General features: G+C 51.8%; 3 protein-coding genes across 7 annotated transcripts; 1 reads left to right on the forward strand and 2 right to left on the reverse strand.

Moving 5' to 3' along the window:
- The first annotated feature begins 418 nt into the window (after window positions 1–418).
- On the forward strand, window positions 419–7,764 carry VAMP1 (vesicle-associated membrane protein 1 (synaptobrevin 1)). 3 transcript variants are annotated; one of them, XM_012637890.1, is made up of 5 exons: window positions 419–670; window positions 3,833–3,959; window positions 4,184–4,342; window positions 5,059–5,110; window positions 7,041–7,764. In XM_012637890.1, coding segments are annotated over exons 1-5 (705 nt in total). In that variant the 5' UTR covers window positions 419–668; the 3' UTR covers window positions 7,406–7,764. The 3 variants fall into 3 exon arrangements, with proteins under 3 accessions (XP_012493344.1, XP_012493346.1, XP_012493345.1); XM_012637892.1 differs by having other exon boundaries at window positions 7,168–7,764; XM_012637891.1 differs by lacking the exon at window positions 7,041–7,764 and adding an exon at window positions 5,514–5,633 and having other exon boundaries at window positions 537–670.
- TAPBPL (TAP binding protein-like) lies at window positions 7,696–15,406 on the reverse strand. Of its 3 annotated transcripts, XR_001137191.1 has the most exons (8): window positions 15,238–15,406; window positions 14,199–14,429; window positions 13,781–14,050; window positions 11,235–11,573; window positions 10,315–10,617; window positions 9,069–9,152; window positions 8,263–8,873; window positions 7,696–8,178 (listed from the first exon to the last, which is right to left on the reverse strand). XR_001137191.1 is itself a non-coding variant. In XM_012637889.1 (7 exons), exons 1-7 carry the CDS (start codon window positions 15,299–15,301, stop codon window positions 8,406–8,408), a joined length of 1,305 nt encoding a protein of 434 aa, XP_012493343.1. In that variant the 5' UTR covers window positions 15,302–15,406; the 3' UTR covers window positions 7,696–8,405. The 3 variants fall into 3 exon arrangements, 2 of the variants coding, with proteins under 2 accessions (XP_012493343.1, XP_012493342.1); XM_012637889.1 differs by having other exon boundaries at window positions 7,696–8,419; XM_012637888.1 differs by having other exon boundaries at window positions 7,696–8,873.
- A 522-nt stretch (window positions 15,407–15,928) lies between these two features.
- On the reverse strand, window positions 15,929–20,930 carry CD27 (CD27 molecule). Its single transcript, XM_012637893.1, has 6 exons — window positions 20,663–20,930; window positions 20,345–20,476; window positions 17,242–17,421; window positions 16,989–17,078; window positions 16,620–16,739; window positions 15,929–16,369 (listed from the first exon to the last, which is right to left on the reverse strand). Exons 1-6 carry the CDS (start codon window positions 20,796–20,798, stop codon window positions 16,245–16,247), a joined length of 783 nt encoding a protein of 260 aa, XP_012493347.1. The 5' UTR covers window positions 20,799–20,930; the 3' UTR covers window positions 15,929–16,244.
- Window positions 20,931–21,347: the final 417 nt, after the last annotated feature.

The raw sequence follows: 21,347 nt of genomic DNA on the forward strand, positions 1-21,347 counted from the left end.
GGATGCTGCATCCTCAGAGCTGTCAGAGGCGGGGAGGTGGGGTGGCGCGCTGGCGGGGTCTGGATGCCAGGGCTGTGCATAAACGGCCTAACCACAGCCTCCGAGGGAACTCCAGAGTCCCAGCGAACCGGGCCTGGACCGCCAGGGGCTGTCTCCGGGAGCCGTGGGCTTGCCTGGAACCCCCTCTCCGGGCGGTGGGCTGGCCCAAACTTCAGGCACTGCCCAGCGATTAGTTGGGACGCACGAAAAATGCCTAACTCAAACTGTTGAGGCGCCCTCCGAGGGGCTGGCCCGTATCTCTACCGCGCCCTGTCGCTTAGCTAGACAGGAAGGCAAACTGTAGCTGTATTGGTCAGCTAGTGATGCTCACAACTCTCCTTTCTGGAGTCGGCTAGGACCTCCGCCCCGCTTCGATTCCGCACTGGGCGGCCGTCCTGGAAGTGGATTGGGCCGCGGGGGTTACAACGTCATCCGGGAGGCGTGGCCAGCACTAATAAAGGCGGGCGCGGGCGCGGCAGCTGCAGTAAGTGCCACCGCAGCTAGAGTTCGGGTGGTCAGCTGTGGGCGGAGCTCGGCAGTTCCGTCCACTTCAGCCGCAGCGTCGCCCAGCCGGTGTCTCGCCGCAGCCTCCAGAGAGGAGACAGACCCTCACTCCCTCTGTCAGAAAAATGTGAGTTGACTCTGGTGTATGGGGCTGGACACCTCCTTGACAACTCTAACCCCCAGCGCCCGACTGTGCGGGACGGAAAATGGCGCATTGCAGCAGCTGCAGCGACGCGGGGAACCACCACCGAGAGCTGCCCCCAGACCGGGCCACCCCAGGGACGGGGCAGCACCTCATTCTCGCACCAGCCACAGCTAGTACCCCACGGGCGGGGCAGGGGCGCAGGGGTCCCACATTCATTGCACCCTCAACTCTCATCTGAGTGGCACCTTATTCTGATCTCAGTGTAGTGGAGTACTGAAGAGGGTGGGAGGATGGAGACAACTGTGTAGGGACTCGAAAGCCCTTTCTTGTCATCTTATTGATTCAGTGCTTAGAGCCTCTGAAAAGACAGTCGTGCGTGCATCTGCCAGTTAGTAACGTGGGTTGCTCTGCAATCTCTGGGTTTGTGAATGCCCTGCACCCAAAGTGTGATGTGTACCTCGCTCATGGCAGCGAGCAAAGTTCCAGAAACTTGTCTCAGTTCTCTGGTGCTAGGCGAGCAGCTCAGAAAGATTCAAGGAGCATTCATCCCAAGGCCACCCTTATAGGAGGTTTTTCTATCATCGAGTCTCAGACAAGTATTTGGAGGAGGAGGAATGGGGACAGCTGAGCATTCCCCCCTTCCTCCAACACACACAGTTTAGTCTCCAGCCATCTTCAACATCACTGGCTTCCCAAGATCCGGAGGGAGTACTATGGCTAGACAAATGAAGTACTTCTCTGTCAAGACCACAATATGTCTAATAGAGATTTTTCCTTTCTGATTGCTGACTGGAGCCCCAGCCTGGTCCTAGATGTATTTGTGTTGCTTCTCTTGGTGACAAAAAAGGAAAAAATTTACTTGTGTTACATAAGGGTTGTAATTATCCCTGAATATTTTACTGCTGTGTGTTTCCAACTTCCAACAAGTAGTAAGTGAAGTGGGCCCCTAAATGCTTTATAGCCATTTCGCTTCTCTTTGACTTCTGTGGTTTTAACTATATATGAGTATTCTATACATTTTGGACAAACCCTAGGATTCCAGTTGTTTTCACTTTTGGGAGAGGGATCCTTCTCAGCAGACTGGTTCCAGATAGCATCCATGTGGGATGAACAGGAGGAGATGGAGAAAGCTGGTGGCTAGCAGGGCATCACGAGGTCTGTGACCTTAATCTTGTCATTGGTGCCACCATCCTGGACTGCTTCCAACACTGGCTGCTACCTACTCATTGAATTTTCTGCCTTCAGTCAAGAACTGGATGGCTTAGCTAGCTCAGTAGCAGCACATGAGTCTTGTGGCTGCCATGGCTTTGTATCTTTCTTTTCTTTGCCTCCTTTGTGCCTTGGAGGGAAACGTGAAAACTATTCCTTAAATGGAGATGAGTTAGGTGTAATCTATTAGTGTAGCCTCTCTGAGGGGTTATTCTCTGTATTTTAGACTGAAAGAAATTCACTTAGTTGAGGAGGAGCTTCTGGGCATTCTATTGTGATTAGTCAAGGAATTTCCTTTTTGGTGACTTTGTGATAGTTTAATTTCTAGTGTGTTTACTCTTGGACTGCTCCTGTGAAGTATGTTTTGTGAGATTCTGCTTCTGTTTGAGGAATTCTTATTATAATTTCTATTCTCCATCAAATTTGAGAGATCTCCCTTCACTTGGGTTCTTCCTTAGCAGAGAAAAATTCTCATGCCTTAGGTTATACTTCTGGGAATTCTTTTTTTTTTTTGAGACAGAGTCTCACTCTGTTGCCCGGGCTAGAGTGAGTGCCGTGGCGTCAGCCTAGCTCACAGCAACCTCAAACTCCTGGGCTCAAGCGATCCTCCTGCCTCCGCCTCCCGAGTAGCTGGGACTACAGGCATGCGCCACCATGCCCAGATAATGTTTTCTATATATTTTTAGTTGTCCGATTAATTTCTCTCTATTTTTAGTAGAGACGGGGTCTAGCTCTTGCTCAGGCTGGTCTCGAACTCCTGAGCTCAAACAATCCGCCCGCCTCGGCCTCCCAGAGTGCTAGGATTACAGGCGTGAGCCACCGTGCCCGGCCCTTCTGGGAATTCTTTAGGAAGTGAATTTAGCCTCCATGTTTTTGACAATGGAAAGGAATTTGTCTTGAAGACCCCACACTAGATTATTCCCTTCTAAGGCTAAGGGATCCCTTAGCCTTGAGTGGTACTAGAAGAGAGAACAGTCTCCATATGTATAGTAGTGTACACCAAGATTTCTCTTTGGGACATAAAAAACCAGGGGAGTTTCCTGGGACTGTGCCAAATCTAGAAAAAGAAGGGACAGAATGTCTGTGATGCATGTACATTGAGGACTATTTCTAGCATTTTTGCTTCCTGTCTATGGTCTTGGACCAGTTTCCATAGCTAATGCAATTGCTTTGGGCTCCAGATTTTAATTGAAACCTCTATTTTCTCTGCCCAAAACAAAGCAAACAAACAGTCTTGACTCACTCCACCTACATAGACTTTGCCTTTGGTGATTCTCCAAGTTGTCGTTACAGCAGCCCTGATTTTCTCATCATTGTGTGAAACGTAACCAATAACTGGGTCCCCATGGGCTTTTATATTCAAGGCTCTCAGTTCAATCCATAGGCTGGTCCTGAGAGTTTAGTCTTTTCTACAAATTTCTCTTATCCTGGGTTGGAATTTTCCAATTTGGTTCATGTGAAAGACTTCTTATAGCTGGATGCCATTTGGGCCAAGGCTGGCACATTTGTCCCTGTAGCCATTGTGGCAGAGGAGATGCTTGCGTTTGCGTCAGAGGATAGCCCCAGACAATATCTCTTGATGCCACCCTGGATGTTGCTGAGCCCCATCTAAATGTTGTTATAGGATCTTTCATTTTTTGCTTCTTGCTTCTATGCTGCATCTCCCTACTTGGGATTGCCAAGGAGCTAAAATCCCTTCTGTTTGCATGCATATAACCTAATCATAATTGCTTTGGTGCTGTGGGGTGAGGATGCATGTGAGTCTTTTTTTGCTTTAGAGATGGGGTCTTGCTATGTTGTCCAGGCTAGACTTGAACTCCTAGGCTCAAATAATCCTCAGCCTCTCAAGTAGCTGGGACTATAGCCATGTGCCACCATGCCTGGCTCCTTTCTTGTCTTGGTTACTTTGTGTACTCTGCTCCCTTTTTTCCACAGGTCTGCTCCAGCTCAGCCACCTGCTGAAGTGACAGAAGGGACTGCCCCTGGTGGGGGTCCCCCTGGCCCTCCTCCTAACACGACCAGTAACAGACGACTACAGCAAACCCAGGCACAAGTGGAGGAGGTAGGTAGATAGCTGTTTCTTTGAAAGATTCCAAATCACAGAAGTTTAGAAACAGAAGGGAACATCTTACCTGTTCTTTTTTTTAATAGGGAGGTAGTTCAAGGCTCTGGGAGGCAAAGCATCCCTTAGAGTGACACAGGGCCAGACTTGCAATTCCCTGGTGATGATTCTTTCCACTGTGTCTGGCATGGGGCATATCAGCTTTGTTTCTGTGCCCCCATTAGGTGGTGGACATCATACGTGTGAATGTGGACAAGGTCCTGGAGAGGGACCAGAAGCTGTCAGAGCTGGATGACCGAGCTGATGCCTTGCAGGCGGGAGCGTCACAATTTGAGAGCAGTGCTGCCAAACTAAAGCGGAAGTATTGGTGGAAAAACTGCAAGGTGAATTTTCTTGTCCTCTCCCCCTTCTTTTCCTGGGCTTGTACTTGTAGAAGACGAGAAAACCCTCAGCTTCTGTGTTTCTTGCCTGTAATGGTGCAGGATCTCTGCCCTGCACAACACTTGGGAGGATATCTGGAATGCCTCCTTCTTGAGATGCATTACCCTGAATTGGCCACCAGGGTAGGCTAGAGTATTCAGAACCCCTAACTGGGAGAAAGTGATACCCTGAGGAGTTTGGAACGGTTATTTAAGAAGCTTTACCCAAAAGGAGTTGCCTGCAAAAATTCTCACCTGGCCCTTCCGCAGATACACCCAACATCAACACAATGGCTTGAGTATATATATTTCCAAACACCTGCAACTTTTGGGAATGAGCTGAACATTTCACAGTGAAAACCGAACCAATCGACTGAACATCCAAAGTCTGTACCTGTATTGGAATTTCTTTTAAAACCCCAAAGCAACAGGAACCAAGCAAAAGGGAGCCAGCGGCAGGGCCTGCGATGTTTCTGAAAAGCTACAGATGTCGTGCTGGGGTTATGATCCTACGGGAAGCAGAAGGGTGGGGCCTCCCTGAGAGGCCCGCGCGTCTCCTGAGTGATGGGTGGTTTCTTCCACTGTCCCAAGGATGGAGGAAGTTCTGTTCCCACTAGAGATTTGGCTCCTTTCCTCCTTCCCCAAACCCAAGGGCTCATTTTTTGTCCATGTTTCCTCAGATGATGATCATGCTGGGAGCTATCTGTGCCATCATCGTGGTAGTTATTGTAAGTAAGTATCGCTGAGGTTGCTGGTGGGGTGAAGAGGTGGGAAGGTCCCGGAGTCTTCTCCCAGCCCTGCCTGCCTGCCTGCCTGGGGAGTGGGGCTGCTCTGACTGAGGTATGGAGACTGCTGCCGTGGGATCATCACCTGGTCCGGGAGGGGGAAGGGCAAAGACAAGGGACTTCCTTGATGGACAAGCTGTCCCCCTGCAAGGTGTTGTGCGGAGATGGCCCCTCCTGTTCTGAGGAAGTGGGGCTGTGCTGTTTGTCACTGGCTTGGGTCAGAGGGAGATGGGGATGGGGCACCTACAACGGAAAGACCCGAATGTCTAGTAACTTGATGTAATTTGCCCTCTTGTTTTCTCCTGTCTCTTTCTCTTTTCCATCTGGGACTTCCTGATTCCTGTGTCCAGTCTACTTTTTTACTTGAGAATGTGCTACCCCTTCCCTGTTCTCCACTGTGACCCAAACTCATGTCCTTCTCTCTCCGTCTGTTCTCTCAACACACTTCTGCATCTGCCTTCCTCCATCCCAGCCCAGGCTTCTCCATCATCCATGCCTCTTTTTTTTTGCATTCATTTGCACTATGTCCCTTGACGCTAGAAATGCTGCTCGTGGCACAGTCTTGAAGTCACTACCTGAAGAGCAACAGCCGGTGCCTCCTCCCCACCCCCTTCCTATGTACTGTCAGGTTCCCCCAGAGCCCAAAAGAGTTGGCAGCCAAGGGAAGGGGAAGGGGAGTGGCTGAGGTGAAGTGCCCAAGAAGCTTTCTGGACTAGGGGGAGAAGGTATGGTGCCCATGGTGTCTCCTAGAAAGGCCTGGCCACTGGAAGATGGCGGCAGGAAGATGGCGGCTCACTCAGTGCCAACCTGGTCATGTGGAGCTTTTCTCCTAGACCAGGCCTGAAGAAGCTCAAAGTCCAACTTGGCCTTGGTACAACACCCTTTTAGAAAGTGAAACCTGTTTCTTGCAATTATTTCTAATCTATTAGTCTAAGATTTTCTATGTCTTTGGGGATCTTACAACTTTTTACTCCGTTCTCCATAGGCCTGGAGAACAAACTCTTATGGATTGTGAAAAAACTGTGACTCTTGTTTCCAACCTAGAAGCAGTCCCATATGCCTCTAACAGGAAGGAGCTGTCTGTTCTTCATGTTTTGTGCTGCATTCTGTTTTGTTCATGAGGGTACCAAATAATTTTATCTAGCCAATGTTTTATCTAGCCAAATAATTTCATGTAGCTCAGTTAATTGTTGGCGTAGATGGAAAGAATGCCTGTTAGTTATAGAGAAACAGTGAGTCAAGGGCCTAATTTGAAAATAACAAGCTCAGAGGAAGCCACTCTTGCCCTCTGATTAAGCAGGGTCCCATTCCTTCCTTCCTACTGATAAAGAAACGTGAGGGTGTTAGACGTGACACTCTTCCAAATAGCCCTATGAGTATGGGGGGAAAAATGAGGATCCATGGACTCCGGTGAAATCCTTTCCTCCACGCCACCCCCATGTACTTGCTAAAGATAGGGAGCAGGCGAGAGGTTCTTCCCAAGGCCTGGCCCATCCTGAGGATTTAGAGAAGTCCAGTAGACCCACCAACTCCACCTTGTGGGGGAGGCGTGCCAGTCTGTGATAGGCATGCTTGTGCATTGCTGTGCTGCTGTGGGGCCCTCTTGTCTAGAGCTGCCTCTCTGTTCTTCCTATAGTACGTTCCGCTTCAAACCACCCTCACCCATCTGAATTCTACTTTGCCTCCTTCGTTTCCGTCTTCTTTGCGTGGTTTGTGCAGGCAGACAGTGGAACCTGAGGATGGGAGCTGCTCAGCGCACCTTGAGGGCTGAGCTTCAGGATAGGATGTTGCACAGATAAACCCAGAGGGGAGGAGGCAGGCTGGGAACAAAAGGGGAAATACCCACGCCCTTTATTCCGTCCTCGGTCCACAAGCAGGAAGAGGCCGAGGCCACACTGGGCTGGGGCTGGACGCCCACTCTCCATGCAGCAGCATTTCACTGTGCAAACCCATCCTTCCTTTCCCTTCACCCCTGTTGCCCGCATCCCCTTCGTCCTGCCTCAGGGCAGGACTGAAGAGCTGGAAGAAAGCAGTCAGTGTACCCTCCCAACCGTCCCCCTCGAAGGCCTCCACTCTCCTCTGGGCTCCTTTTTGCCTAATGCAGGGGGTCACCGCTGGAGAAGAACCACCACTGTCCTCGATGTGTCCCAAGCCTGGAGCAAATCCACTCTCTTGGCCCACCCAGCCCTATCACGGGAATTACTTCCTGGGTTTCTGTCCCTCTGAGGCTCACCAAATATAGTCGGCTTTGTCCTTTTGGGGGTGTTAGCCCTTCTAGTTTCTTTCTCACCCCACCCTGTGTCCTCTTCTGTGTCCTTGCTACCCTCCCTCTCCTCCCACTACCCTGTGCATGAGCAAATATGCAACTAGCCCCGGGACTTTGCTGTCAAATGAAGCTGAGCTTCCCACATCCCCTCCTTCAGTTCGCCATGAGATGATGTGGGGTTTCCACTGTGTGTCTCTCATCACCTCTGTCTGTTTTTCCTAACCCCAATCTCATACTTGTATTGAGTAATAACGGTTGTACTTCCACCAAAGGCATGTGGCATATTTACCAATTTCATGTATTCCGAACAAAGGCAACAAATACAAATTCCTACCGCTAAACTGTCTTGGTTGTTGTTTGGGTTGGAGTAACTGGGGAGGGGAGGGGAGGAGTGTCCTTTCTTTCTGTAGTCTGACGTGGCTTTAGTCTGGCAGGGCTGGCTTTTGTGTGCATGCAGTCTTCATGGAGACTGCCGCTCTGCGTGTCAGTAGCGGAAGTGGTCTCTCGGCTTTCATGCCTGAAGCAGCCCAATTCTCGCAGGTGCCAGTGAGAGGAAGTGACGACAGGAAGTTGAGTGGGCACCTCACACTGGCAAACAACTGCGGGTTCTCTCAGGCCGCTCGTGTCTGCCTTCTTCCCAGGTCCTGGGCCTGCCTGGCCTGGCCCAGGGGATGTGCCCAGATGATGGCTCCAGCGGACACCCATTTTTCTCCATCATCCTCGCATACGGTTTTCTTATCTGAGTTCCACTGGATTGACCGGGCATGTTTTAGAAATGAATAAAAGGACAGCTATGTCCCCTGCAGTTGAGGGAGCGAGGAGTCTGTAGGTACCTGAAATTCCTGGTGACTCTCCCCGAAGGAGCAGAACCTTAATTACAGCTCAGAGTCACACAGAGCAACTGAGTGGGGGGTCTTCATTTCACATCTTCAACACTTTGCTGGTCGGAACACACAGCCAGGCTTGGGGGCAGGGCTCAGTTGGGACCAGCTTGGGGAAAGACAGGAAAGTGGAAAAGACATGGGGCTTTTATTTTGACAGAGTTCAGAGTTTGGGGTTAGGGGCCCAACCCCTACCCCTTTGCCCCATCACCCCTCACTTGCTCCTTTTTTGATTTCTTCCAGTTTTCTTTTCCTACGACCTTACCTCGAATCTGGCTCTTAGGTCTTAACCTGCACCTGGACATTCTGCCTTCCTGTTGCCCCTCCCCTCTTCCCATTCTCTCCCGTGGTGTGTCAGCCCAGGGAGCACAGTGAAGGAAGGCAGAGGCCTTAGCAGAGCCAGGGCTGATGCCCTGTGACCTGGTGCCACCTTCCTGCCTTCCCAGCTTTGCAACTTGGCTTAGAGTCCTTCTGGGAGCACGCGACTACTTTCTTTTTGACTCTGAGGCAGGAGAGTGGCTACCCAGAGTGCCCTGGAGTCTTGGCAGACCTTGGTGAGGTAGCTAGGAGAGAATAAGAGGGAAAAAGATTGACTTCATTTGGGGTAATCCTAGAAGCAGGGGGCTGTGGTGGGTGGGCCAGCTGGAACTGGGAACGGCTGGGCTTCAACACTCGTCTGGGTGGGGAGATAGGCGGAGTGGCTTGACCTACAAGTGCGGTGGGTCGGGGGCCAGAGCTGAGGGCAGATGGGCTCTTACCTTGCCGTCTCTGAAGCCCCAGGAACAACAATGCAAGAAGGAAGAGGCCGCTGGCAAAGATGACTCCCAAGGCTGTTCTCCGCTCTGTAGGCAAGAGCAACACGGGCAGGAGCCGTTGGCCAAGACCTTACCCCCGTGTCCACCCCAGGAAGAGGAGCAAAGCAGTGTGTGTTTGTGAGTCCTTGGTGGAGGAGCCAGGAACCTGGCACACAGCAGCATTTGTACCTGTTCGAGCCTGTCAGATATTCGTGTGTTACTCCGCGCAGAATTCCCTACCTCTTCCTACCTAAGACAATGTTTTTAAATTGCTTTGCAAGAGAGATTTAGGTTAGATTAGTTGTTGACAGCTAAACTGGGATTTCGTAAATAGTTGGGGAATAATACGAGCTGAGACAAAAGCCCAGTTTGGGGGAAGCCCACAGTCTAGTGAGCGACCAAATCACGCCCAGTGCTCCTGGACGTTTGAATTTCGAGGTACAGGTTGTTTCAAACCTTTCAACAACATTTTATGGCTTTCAGGATGAAGTTCCAGCTTGAAGGCCTGTTGAGATCTACAGGGTTTAGTAGGAGGAGTCAGGCTGCCTGTTTTCACATTCTCTCTTTGCCAGTGATTGGTAGGTAACCTTGGGCAAATTGATGCCCGCAAGTGCCAGTTCACGCATCTATAAGACGGGAGTTGTAATGTATGCAATCGTACAGCTCAGTGCTTAGCACCCTGCTCAATTCATGTAAATGCCCAATAAATATAATTACCTCTGAAGCCTCAGAGCCACGTCTCCCTTTTCCCATGTGCCCTTGGCTCTAGCTGTGCTGAACTCCTTGCAGTTCCCCAAATTCTCTTAGGCCATTTTATATTTGGCCTTCACACATGCCATTTTTTCCATCCTGAGTGTTCCCTTCCCTCTAAACTAGTTAACTTGGCTCAAATATCTCCTCTAGGTCATCTTCCATGCCCACCTAGTCTTGTCTCTGTATTGGACTAAGCTCCTAGAGGGCAGGCTCGGGAATTAAGCATATGGCCTGGCACCGCGGAGGCTGAGGTGTAATGAAGTCTCAGGGGATGTGTGGTGGAGGCTGTGGTGGCCGCCACCTTGGGAAAGACAAAGCCAGGAGCAGAGGCAGAAGTGTGAAGCTTGGGCTGTGAACAAAGCGTGTGGGCAGGAGGAGAACAAGGCCAAAGATGCACTGGGGGCAGGACAGCCATGAGCCCAAGTGCGGAGGTGGAGTAAGGAGACATTTCCAGTACCTGGTGGGACAACCCAGGTGCTGGCCACAAGGGGCTCCTTCAGGGAGACGTGAGTGACCTGGCAGGTGTAGGTGGCGCCTGTAGAGCCAGGTTCTGCCTTCAGGGAGGAGGAAATGCTATAGGTGCCTGTTGCGCTTTGCCTCAGGTTGGAGAATGAGGCACCAGAGACTTGGACTGGGGGTCCGCCTGGCTCCTCTCGGGTCCACGTCACTGCCATGTCCAGAGGGTAATAGCCCGCAACGTTGCAGACGAGGGTGGGTGGCAGAGCTTCGTTTGCCAAGCTCAGTCGTACCTTGGGGGGAACTAGAGAAAGAATGAGGAATAAGATTCCAGAAGGATCCACCTGGGGACAGCAGAGGAGCCTGGGGCCTTCTCTTCCTGCAGAGAGTGAGAGTAGATTGTGAAGGCTCAAGTCTTCTCTTCGGTGGGGTACGCAGGGGTGGGGGTGTGAGGGGTCCACCTGGAAGCTGGCCATAAGTTAGAGGGCGGGGCTATGTTTTCCAGAAAAGTAATAGTAAAAGCCAATTGAAGGTCAGGTTACTCTATATCCCTATAAGCTAGTGAGTTTAAAGGATGTCAGTGATAAAGTGCTCCTACTGGTCAGAACCTCTCCCACCAGCCCTCCTTGGTTTGCTACTGCTCCTTCTCAGGATGTGGTCCAAAAGGACTGGGGAGATTGGAGACAGCTGGGCAGGGCAGCAGGACCCTGAGCTGGAAATTTCTTGATGGAATTAGCCTGGAGTCCAATGGGACGCCTTATCTGATGCCATCTGTGCTTCTAGGGTGAAGATGGCAGCTAGGCTGAGGGGATGCAGACTGCTTCTCAGGAAATCATCTTCATGTTTGCATCCCAGTCTGGAAAACACTCCCAATAGGCATGTCCCTTCACCTCTCCCAGGATAACTCAGTCCTGGCCTCACCTTGGATGTTGAGCTGGATGATTTGCTGAGCTCGGTACAGAGAGGTGGTGATCTGGCAAATGTATGTCCCCTCATCCTTTAGCGTGAGGCTGGGTAGGGTGAGGGAAGCGTCCCCAGCCGCGTGTAGCTGCTCAGGCTCCAGCGTGGCACCCTCTCGCTCAGCCCGCCCCTGCCCTGAGGTCCAGCTGTGCACCAGCTGGCCACTGCCCTTGTGCTGCAGCCGCCACTCCACACTGACGAGCTCCAAGCCTGGCGCCATGGAGAAGCCACAGTCCAGGTTGGCCGAGGACCCCAGCAGGTAAGTCAGGGATTGGGTCGCTGTTGTCACCTGGAACTCCACTGTGGAGAGAAAAAGAGGGGTAATTTGTGTACCACTTCCTCCTTGTGATCACCTGATGTCTGCGCCATGGGCATGTTGCGGGCGGGCATATGCCTGCCTCTTTCTTCTCCCCTGGACGGTGAGGCCAGTGGAGCTCATTTCCCATGAAGCAAAACCACAAAGAAATGGGGCTCTGGAAAGGCAGAATGGCACACATGGTGGTCTTCACCATTTTGGGGTCACTTATTCTGAGGACAATCTAATGAAAGCTATGGATCTCTCACCAGAAAAATACACATACAAAAGTATGGGTTACTGTTGACCCTCAGGTAAGAACTACTAGAGTAGCAGAAAAAACTCTGGAACTCTGGTTGTTCCGCTTACTGGCCCTGTGACCTTTGACAAGTCACTTAGAGTTGCCAAGCTCACCTGCTTAAGCAAGCCTGCTGCGGAGACTGAATAGGAATAACAGTTTATTAGAGCTCCAGTGGTGCCATCGGTGCGTGGTACTTGTACAGGAGAAACAGTCTAAAAAGCACACAGTGGTAGTATTTGTGCCAAACATGTTTGACCTAGATCTAATTGTTTGAGGAAAACAATCCGATGGATCTGAGTGGTAAGATACTCTACAAAACAACTCGCCTGGACTCTTCGAAAATGTCAATGCCATGAAAGACTGTCTAGATTAAAACAAGGGACAACACAACTAAATGCAATACATGATCCTTGTTTGAATCGTAGACTTAAATAAGAAAACTGTAAAGAATATTATTGAGCCCGGGCGCAGCGGTGTGCGCCTGTAGTCCCAGCTGCTTGGGAGGCTGAGGTAGGAGGATCGCTTGAGCCCAGGAGTTCCAAGACCACCCTGGTCAACACAGTGAGACTCTGTTTCAAAAAAAAAAAAAAAAAAATTACAGGGATAATTTGGGAAATTTGAGTTTGGACTTTGTATGTGAGAATTTTATTGTATTGATTTTAAAATAGATTAAGTATGATGATCTGTAGCATACCAAACAGTAGTGGGGAGAAATAGGAACTGTCTGCCCTGGCAGGGAGGAGTATTTTATCACTGATATTGTTCAGAATTGCCAATGCAGGGGGATGGTGAGACTATAAAGCTGTCTTTTAGTTCATTGTATTATTATTCTTAAATTCTTTACACATCGCACCCCTCCTTATCGCCTGCACCATGGGTAAACCACTCTCCTACCTTGGTTTGCTTTTGATATGGTGGTTTTGTGACTATGAAGGAGAATGTCCCTGTCCTTTGCTATGAACTAATACATGCTATACATGGGAGCATCTGAGGTCAAGTGTTGTGATATCTCCAACTTACTCTCAATTAGCTCGGGAGAAAAATATTTATATGTGTTTATGTGTGTGTGTGTGTGTGTGTGTATGTATATATATATATAGTGAGAGAGAGAGAGAAAGAATCTGACAAAATGATAACAATTGGTGAATCTAGGTGAAGAGTATATAGGTGTTCATTATATTATTCTTTTACCTTTTTTGTTGTAGGTTTCAAAAAATCCCAAAATAAAAACAGGGAAACACCTAACCATGCCAGGAGTATGGTAGACTCTGGACAGACATAAGGACCCTTCTTTTCTAATGTGGTAGGATACATTTAGGTTGGACCACAGAAAGATTAGAGCGTCCAAGGATACGAGGGTAGCCCCCTAATCTTCTCTGCACTTGGTTGTCTCTTCTTAGAGGCACAATTTTGGATTGGTGGACTCAGGAGAAACCTGTCATTGTGTTCTTAATTTCTTGTGCCCTCGAGGATGTGCTGAGACGGGGAGGGCAAGGACTGAGTTTTACTAATAAGAGATAATGAACAAATTCTGCGTCCCTGTGCTTTGCTCTGACTAACCTGAAGCACCACACCAGGCTAGCTTTTCACTGGGAGAAAACTGGCGACTGGCTCAAGAAGACTACAGTGGATAGCATGCACAAACAGCCTAGCATCATGTGTCTTATTTCCTCATGGCAACCTAGCAAGATGAAAATGCTCTCCATCTTGGAGATAATACACAGGTTGTCTTTGTGCTTGGATTTTCAGGTAAGGGCTTCCCAGCATTCTTCTCTTCGGGACCCAGAAGTTTTCCCTAGGGGGTGTGGTGGATGGAGGTGGACTTGTTCCCTTTCTTCTCCTATCCCCCCAAATCTCACCACTTTAGAAAAACAAAACTTCCTTTCTGCTCCTTACTTTTCATTTGCTCACCTGCAGTCTGCACAGTCCCCTGGGGGCTCAGAGGCAGGCTCAGCGTGGGGTGCCTGGCAGCCCCACTGTCTGCATCGCTAAGAATCTTCATCACCACGGAGACACTAGGTCCCCCTCCAGAGACCTGTATGTTGGTGATGAACCAAGCTGCTGTCTCAGCAGTGGCTTCCCTGGCCTGGAGAAAGTAGCGGGAGATCTCGCAGGTCACCTCCTTCCCACTGCAGTCAGCGTGGAGCAAGGCCTCGGCCTGGGGAATCTGGATCAGGTCCACTGGGGAAGAGGGGGCACATGGAGGGTGAGTTGCAGTGAGGACACGAGGAATGACAGGAAGCAGGTGTGGGCGGGTGTTACCGGGAACTGGGCTATCCCGGTGGAGGGAGCCCGGAATGACTAAGGACGCAGGGTAGATGGCTTTTACCTGAGGCCTCAAAGATGACAGGTGAGTCATCTCGGGCCAGTGTGCCGCCTTGGAAATCAGTGAAGTCTTCCAGGGAGCCGTCGTCCAACACTGGCACCTGCCTCAGCACAAGCAAGGCCTTCACCCTGTCCTCACTGCTGGCAAGAGTGCCATGGCGCCCACCTTCCTCCGCCAGGAAGCAGTCCAAGACCACATCCACTGGCCGCCACTGCCTTTCTGCTGCACCGGGCTCTGCAGGCAGAAGGCTGGGTGAGCACCCTCTTGCCTGGAAGCTACTCCATACCTGCTTCCCACCCCCACCCCAAACTGTGGAGTCAGCAAGGGGTAAAAGTTGTCCTCCAGGCTGCTAGCTGTTTCCGCGTCCCTCTATTCTCCTGCCATCCCCCAAACCAGCTTTCTGGGAAGCACCTGCTACTCCAGGCAAATACTTCTTGGTATCGATTACTTAAAGTCTTGGATTTGCCTTTCTCAGGAGGGTTTATGCTTTTACTCTTATTTCCAACCATTGAACGAAAGACTATTTTCGGTCAAAGGAATTCTCGGAAAAAAACCCAATGAGCAAATACTGCCATGGGGAGAGGAGACTGGACATTTGCTGTTGCCTGGGGCATTGACCACCCACTTCTCAAACGCCCCCCAAGCCTACCTGGTCTGCCCTGCTTTCCGCCTTATGTAGCCTTCCCCTCCCCCACCTCTGGCGCCACCTCCCAAGTGATTTCTCAGCGGGGGGGGGGGGGAGACCCCCTCCTCTTCTGAAGTGTCAGCTGCCAGGCCCATGCCCTCTCTGGTAGGACAGTGGCTCCCATACCACATCCACAGAGGGGTCCCTCTTTATTTAGCCTTTTTCCCGCCGTGTTCTCAGCTTCTCTCCCCACACACATTGGTTCCTACTTTGCCAGCCACTGAGCCTTTCCCCTGTTGGGCTCAGAGGTGATTGGAAGTCATCCCCACCCCCTTTCCTTTCTGGAATCTCGGGGAGGGTGGCTCCCTGGGGCTTCACTACCCCCACGCTTCTCCCCTGCGAGCTCTCCCGACTCACCGGTTTCTGCCGCTGAAGACAGAGCCAGGCACAGCAGCAGGCACCACCCCTCCTCCGCGCCCATGGGCGCTGCTCTCGGCCTCCTGCACACCGCCCTCCTCCACAATCCCACCCCGCTCGGAGGCCGGGCTGGAGAAGAGGGGCTCTCCCGCACTGGTGCTGGCAAGGGCCTGTGGGTTTCTCTTCGGTCCTCTCTGCAGCCGACTTCTCTTTCACTTTCACTTAGAGGAGGTGTCACTGTGACTGCCTTTGCCTCTGGGTGAAGCCATTTGCAGCAGCTGCCCGAGTCCTGCTCTCTATTCCTTTCTCTCCACCTGGCTCACCCCAAAATCCCTGGGTGATTTCAAGACCTGACGTCACTGCACCCTTTTGCTCCTGAGGGCTCCAGTAGAGTGGAGATGCGAATGAGGGAGAGGTGGAGGGCTGGAGCAGGAGGGAGAGGAGTCAGAAGCGGGATGCCCTGTAGCCTGGGGACCTTTCCCCCTTTCCAGGTGAGGCCACACCCCACCTTCGGGCAGGCCCCCTCCCCCTACACCCCCCATCCCTCCCAACCATCTGCACCTGAGGAAACTCCTCCCTCTGATGCTTGACCTGGGAGATGAGGTGGGCTGTGGCCTTGGTTTGGGGACTGAAGTTTCAGAGATGAAGCTGGGGAGCTGCAGTGTGGTCCTGTCACTTTATTTTGCTGATTTTGTAGGTCAGTGATACAGCACGTGGGGCTTTCATGGCCGGAAGTGTGTTTACAGCTAGAGCCTGGGGCCTCCCGCAGGCACACACCCATGTACACACCCAGGGCTCCTGTGCCCACCCTCCACCGCATTCCTATTTGTCCTTGTCCCTGCCAGTCTCCAAAAGGCACTCCGTCAAGTCTGTACACAGGAGAGGGTCCTGATGAGAGGTCGGGACCGCACTGGGGCTGCCAGGTCTCAGCCTCTGGAGGGCGGTGGGGTGGGATGGAGGCCAGGGCTCTACAGCAGTGAGGACGCCGCTGCTCCCCGGCTGCTTGCTCAGGGGCAGGAAACAGGCTCTGGCTTTCGGTAATCCTCCTGGATGGGGAGGGTGCTGCCCTCCTCCTCCCTGGGGCGGCTGTAAGGACAAGGCTCTGCAGGCTCCACGGGACCTTCTCCTTTGTCTGCAGGAGGAAAATCCCATGAGTCTTGGCCAGGATGGGGGATGAGTGGAGGGAGAAAGATGAGCAGAGGAGGGTAAGCTTGGGGGAGGGCTGTCCGGAGGGAGCCAGCTTGGAGGAGAGAGAGAGTAGGACCAGGGTTGGTGAAGGCAGAGCTGGGGGGCTTTCGGTGAGGTCCTGGCATGAGCAGCAGCGCTGAGAAGGTGGGCTGTGGTGCAGGGGCAGGACTGGAGACCTTTATTCTGTCTCTTACTTGATCCGTATTTTCTTTGTTGATGGAGGAACAGGACTCCGCCCAGGGTGAAAGCAAAAAACATTCCGGAGAGGATCACAAAGATGCGGACACAGTCTGCGCTGCACAGGGATCTTGGGGCTGTGATAGGCAGGGCCACACAGGGGTTTTGGGGAGAGTCTAGCTCCTGGATCCCTCAGCCCCACCCTCCTGTCACCCTGCCCCTCTCCTTTCCTCTACCTCCTTCACCCCCACCCCCACCATTGGACCAAAGCCTCTCCTAATCCTAGACTCTGCTTACCCCAACTCCTAGGAGCTTTTGCACTGGCTTCCCTCCTGGCCTCTCCTGTATGCATTCTCTCTGGGGTGGGGATTAGGGAGAAAACTCACCTGGCCAGGAGGTGGAGAGAGCAGGGGCAGGCAGCTGCCTGAAGTCAGCCACAGTCTGCACCAGCTGGACGGTCCTGGCCTCCGGCTTCTCTGGAGAAACAGAGACAGGAGTAGAGCAGGGAGCCCCAGGGCATGCGGGTCTGAAGGTCTGAGCAGGCTGACCTTATCTGGGGGTGGCAGTGGGAGTGGGGAGTGCTGGTTGGGGTGTCACCCCTCCCCCAAATGATTGGACAGAGGATTGTCTGGAACTTACTCTTGGCATAAGGTAAGTGGGTGGGTTGAGGGTGTGGGCCCGGGGCCTGAGACGGCTGAGTGGTAAGCCAGAGGCCTGGAGGAGGATCACACTCGGTGCATTCTTTATCTCTGCACTGCCAGCCATGGGGACAGGCACACTCGGCATTGGCAGTGACGGTGCAGTTGCGAATGAGAAGACCTGGGGAAAGGGGGGCCGAAGAAGCACAGGACTCTCAGGCCTTCAGAGACCTTCAAGGTCCACTACTGAATCCCCCAAACCCCATCCCAGGTCCACCTCTAGGGACATGCTTCCCTTGCCGTTACCCCCCGCCAGGGGGCTGCCCGTCCCCCCCCACTGTCACCCAGTGCCTTTGCCATTGTCACTGTTATTAAAGAAGAAAGTTGGACCTTTCGCAAGATTCATGGAATCAGAAAAAGAAATTATGAAAAGTAGAGCTTACGTAGTTTTCTCTTATACTTGCTGATACTTTAATAACTTTTTATTGAAGTGTAATATATTTTAGAGAGGTACACGTAAGTGTTAGGCTTTAGAATTTGTACAAATTGGACTCACAGGTGTAACCAGCACCAGATCAAGAAACAGAAGGTGACAAGCAATACTCCCTCCTAGCCACTCTCCCCCCAAGAGTAGCCACTGTTCTGACTTCCTAACACCATTAATTATCTTTGCCTATTCTTGTACCGTACAGGTGGAATTGTGCTATGCACTCACTTCCGCCTGGTTTCTTTTACTCAAACCTTTGTGAATTTCATCCATATTATTGGCTGTAATTGCAGATTGTTTATTCTCATTGCTGTGTGATGTCCCATCATATGACTATACCATGGTTTATTGATCCATTTTACTATTAACGGGCATTTGGGTAGTTTCCAGTTTTTAGCAATCAAGAGTAGTGCTGCTATGATCCCTGGTATGTTTTTATCTTTATTAGAGAATTGATTACAGAATCCTTTACCTTTAAATATAAATTTTACTCAAGCACAGGGGTCAGGCGCTGGGTGGCTGCAAATCAGTTATGCTAGCGGGGTAGTGTCGGGGCATAGGCTGGCTGCGCTCACAGGTGGCTGCGGTTGAGAGGAGGGTGGTTCGGAGGGAGGTGGCAACACGGATGGGGGACAGGCTTGCATGGGAGCGTGGTGTGCCTTAGGGCAGCACACTCGTGGGGACCCAGGGAGTCCTAGGAGCCCTGACAGGTGAAAGAGGGGTGCAGAAAGGGAGGATGCCGAAGACCATTATCAACTCTAACAATTTTTCACCATGCCTTTTGTCAGGACAGGGAGTACTTCCCATCCTTGAGCCCCTACGCCCTGAATTCTGACTCTGAGTTGCTACTCGAATTTGTTCCCTCGTGGCTTCCCAGGAATTGTGAGCCAGCCTGGACAAGGATCTGCAAGGGGAGAGTAAGGGAAGCCTGGGCAGTAACGGTGGTGAAGGGTGATTAAAGGGTATTTGCTAAAAGGCACTGGGAAAGGCTCAAGAAGGGACTGGTGGTTAAAAAGGCGTGAAGCGAGGCCGGGCGCAGTGGCTCACGCCTGTAATCCTAGCTCTCTGGGAGGCCGAGGCGGGCGGATTGTTTGAGCTCAGGAGTTCGAAACCAGCCTGAGCAAGAGCGAGACCCCGTCTCTACTAAAAATAGAAAGACATTAATTGGACAACTAAAAATACATAGAAAAAAATTAGCCGAGCATGGTGGCGCATGCCTGTAGTCCCAGCTACTCGGGAGGCTGAGGCAGGAGGATTGCTTGAGCCCAGGAGTTTGAGGTTGCTGTGAGCTGGGCTGACGCCACGGCACTCACTCTAGCCGGGGCAACAGAGTGAGACTCTGTCTCAAAAAAAAAAAAAAAAAAAAAGGCGTGAAGCGCCATTGTTTTCAGCGATGAGCATCCAGAGACCTGTGGGTTCTATTTGCCATGAATAACCTGTGCTCAGAATTCCAGCTGGATTTCAGGCACTTCCTCACCTCACAGATGCAAGTACTGAGGTCCAGAGAGGGCCACACTCATGTGGCCTCCTCTACTCACCTCACCTCTGGCCGCAGTCCCCTGGGGTCCTTCTGCAGCCAGGTGCTGCCGGAGGACTTTGGGATCTATTGCTGGGTCTCACTGAGAAGGGTCATGGGTCGGGCTGGTCTGGAACATAGTGAAGGGACTGATGCCTGGCTCAGTGCGGGGCTAAGGCCTTCAGGCGGGGCCTGCAGAGCAAGTGGGGAGGCTTTGGCCAAACAATTCCAGCCCTGCTGAGGCTGCTGCCAACAAGAGAAAAGTGTCTATCAACAATCATTTTTGAGTTAAGTGGACTGAGGAGTATTTCTTGTGTATTAAAGATGTTGCTCTCTGGCTGACTTACAATGGCAACCCCCACCCCCCTTTTTAAGAGTACATTACTAAAAGACCTAGTGAGACCAAACACTTTTTACAAGTAGTTTAGTAATTACAATTTAGTAGTTCTCAAAAGTGTCTCGCCGGAGAGCATTTGTTCAAAGGGGCCACTTTGAAGCCTGCTATTCTAGCGTATACTGGCATATAGTTCCTGAAATCGTAGCTAAGATGGAGAAATAATAGAGTTCATAAGCACAGCCGCACACATTATACTTCTTAATTTTAAAAAAGAATTACAAAGTAAAAGCACAGGCCACATACATACTCAGACTCCCAAATTGGCTTTTGTGTAAAAAAAGGTTGTTACCTACTGGTTTATATTGTCATTTCCTTGGAAAGATGTGTTCCAAGTCCCAAACAGCCAACGTACATTGCGCACTCTGGGAACACAGCCGGTTTATTGGTTGGGGGTTGCTTGTCTGAAATCTGGGGTCCCAGAGCCACTTGCGTCTTTTTATTGCCTCGATCCTATTCATTGACCCATTCTCACCAATCCCTCACATTCTGCTTATCCCCTTCCCTGAAACCCTAGGCTTCTCCCCACGGCAGTGTGTGCCCTGCCCAGGCACCCCGTTTCCCAGCATTGGCTCCACCTGCCGTGAGCCTTGAAGAAGGCTGAAGTCCCGACTGCCATCCTCCTCGCTCCCCCAAACCCAGCTCCACCAGCCTTGCTCCCCCAAATGCTGGTGCAGTGTCACCACCTCACGCCCTCACCATCTCACCGGAGTTACAGTGCCGACAGCTCTCACAGTGGGGCCGGGAGTGGTGGTCTGGAGAGAAGGAGGTCCCTGGTATACACGGCTTGCACTGAGCAGCCTTTCTGTGCTGGTCACAGTCCTTCACGAGGAATGTTCCTGCGAGCAGAGGGTCCAGGATCAACGTCCCAGGAAGGTCAATCTCTGCCGTCTTCAAGGCGGCGCCTCCTGGCCGCCGCGGGATTTCTCTCCTTGCCCGAACCCAGTCTCACGCTGTGGGCACCTTACTTTCACCCAGCCCTCTCTCCCCCACTCAGCCGGCCCCGCCGAGGCCCGCTCTCTTACCTGGCTCACACATCCGGCAGCACAGTTCGGCCTGCGCCCAGTAGTGCCTCTCTGGACAGCTCCTGGGGGCTGGGGTAGCTGAGAGCCCTGCCAGGGTCCCCAGAACGCACAGCCAGCAGGGAGGTGGCCATGCCATGGCTCCTGCCCAGGGACCCCTTCCGGCGTCCCGGTTGCTGCCCAGCCCCTGTGAGGCGGCCCTTCCCCTGGGCACTGCTGCCTCTCCTTTGCACCTGCTGGCTGGCGGCCACGGACACGGCTCCTTGGTGAGTTGCTCCACTTCGGGTGGCAAGCGACCTTTGATGGCAGTCAAAGCTCTGCTGTGGCTGTTTTTTCTCACAGCAGCAACTTCCACCCCCCCTCCCCTTTTCCGCACACTGGGGAGAGTTGTAAAGGGCAAACGCCGTCAAAGACCTGCTGCCCTTCGAAGATGTCTCTTCCAACACACCAGCCTCCCTTGCTTTCGCCTCTCTCCTGCTCATTAAGCACACAACCCTCTTTGCCTGCTTTTTTCACAAAAACAGGATGATGGATGCACATATCACCCGCTCCTCTTGTCCACACACTTGTGCACAACGATGCCCACATTACCCCCGTCCACAGGCTGCAAGCTAGGTCCTGTCCCCTCTCCCCCACACCTTCATCCCTTCTTTCATAGAGATGACGCTTTAAAGAAGGAAGGGGAACC

Source organism: Propithecus coquereli, unplaced genomic scaffold (assembly GCF_000956105.1).
Source record: "Propithecus coquereli isolate 6110/MARCELLA unplaced genomic scaffold, Pcoq_1.0 Scaffold124, whole genome shotgun sequence".
Classification (NCBI taxonomy): Eukaryota; Metazoa; Chordata; class Mammalia; order Primates; family Indriidae; genus Propithecus; species Propithecus coquereli.

Coding starts and splice junctions, on each gene's coding strand:
- VAMP1 (XM_012637890.1), top strand. Junction 3,960..4,183: donor CCCAGGCACAAGTGGAGGAG/GTAGGTAGATAG, acceptor TGCCCCCATTAG/GTGGTGGACATCATACGTGT. Junction 5,111..7,040: donor CATCGTGGTAGTTATTGTAA/GTAAGTATCGCT, acceptor GTCCACAAGCAG/GAAGAGGCCGAGGCCACACT.
- TAPBPL (XM_012637888.1), bottom strand. CDS start 15,301: ATGGGCGCGGAGGAGGGGTGGTGCCTGCTGCTGTGCCTGGCTCTGTCT. Junction 14,430..15,237: donor GTCTTCAGCGGCAGAAACCG/GTGAGTCGGGAG, acceptor TTCTGCCTGCAG/AGCCCGGTGCAGCAGAAAGG. Junction 8,874..9,068: donor GGGGCTTCAGAGACGGCAAG/GTAAGAGCCCAT, acceptor ATTCTCTCCTAG/CTACCTCACCAAGGTCTGCC.
- CD27 (XM_012637893.1), bottom strand. CDS start 20,798: ATGGCATGGCCACCTCCCTGCTGGCTGTGCGTTCTGGGGACCCTGGCA. Junction 17,079..17,241: donor CCACTTACCTTATGCCAAGA/GTAAGTTCCAGA, acceptor CTGTTTCTCCAG/AGAAGCCGGAGGCCAGGACC. Junction 16,370..16,619: donor ACAAAGAAAATACGGATCAA/GTAAGAGACAGA, acceptor TTCCTCCTGCAG/ACAAAGGAGAAGGTCCCGTG.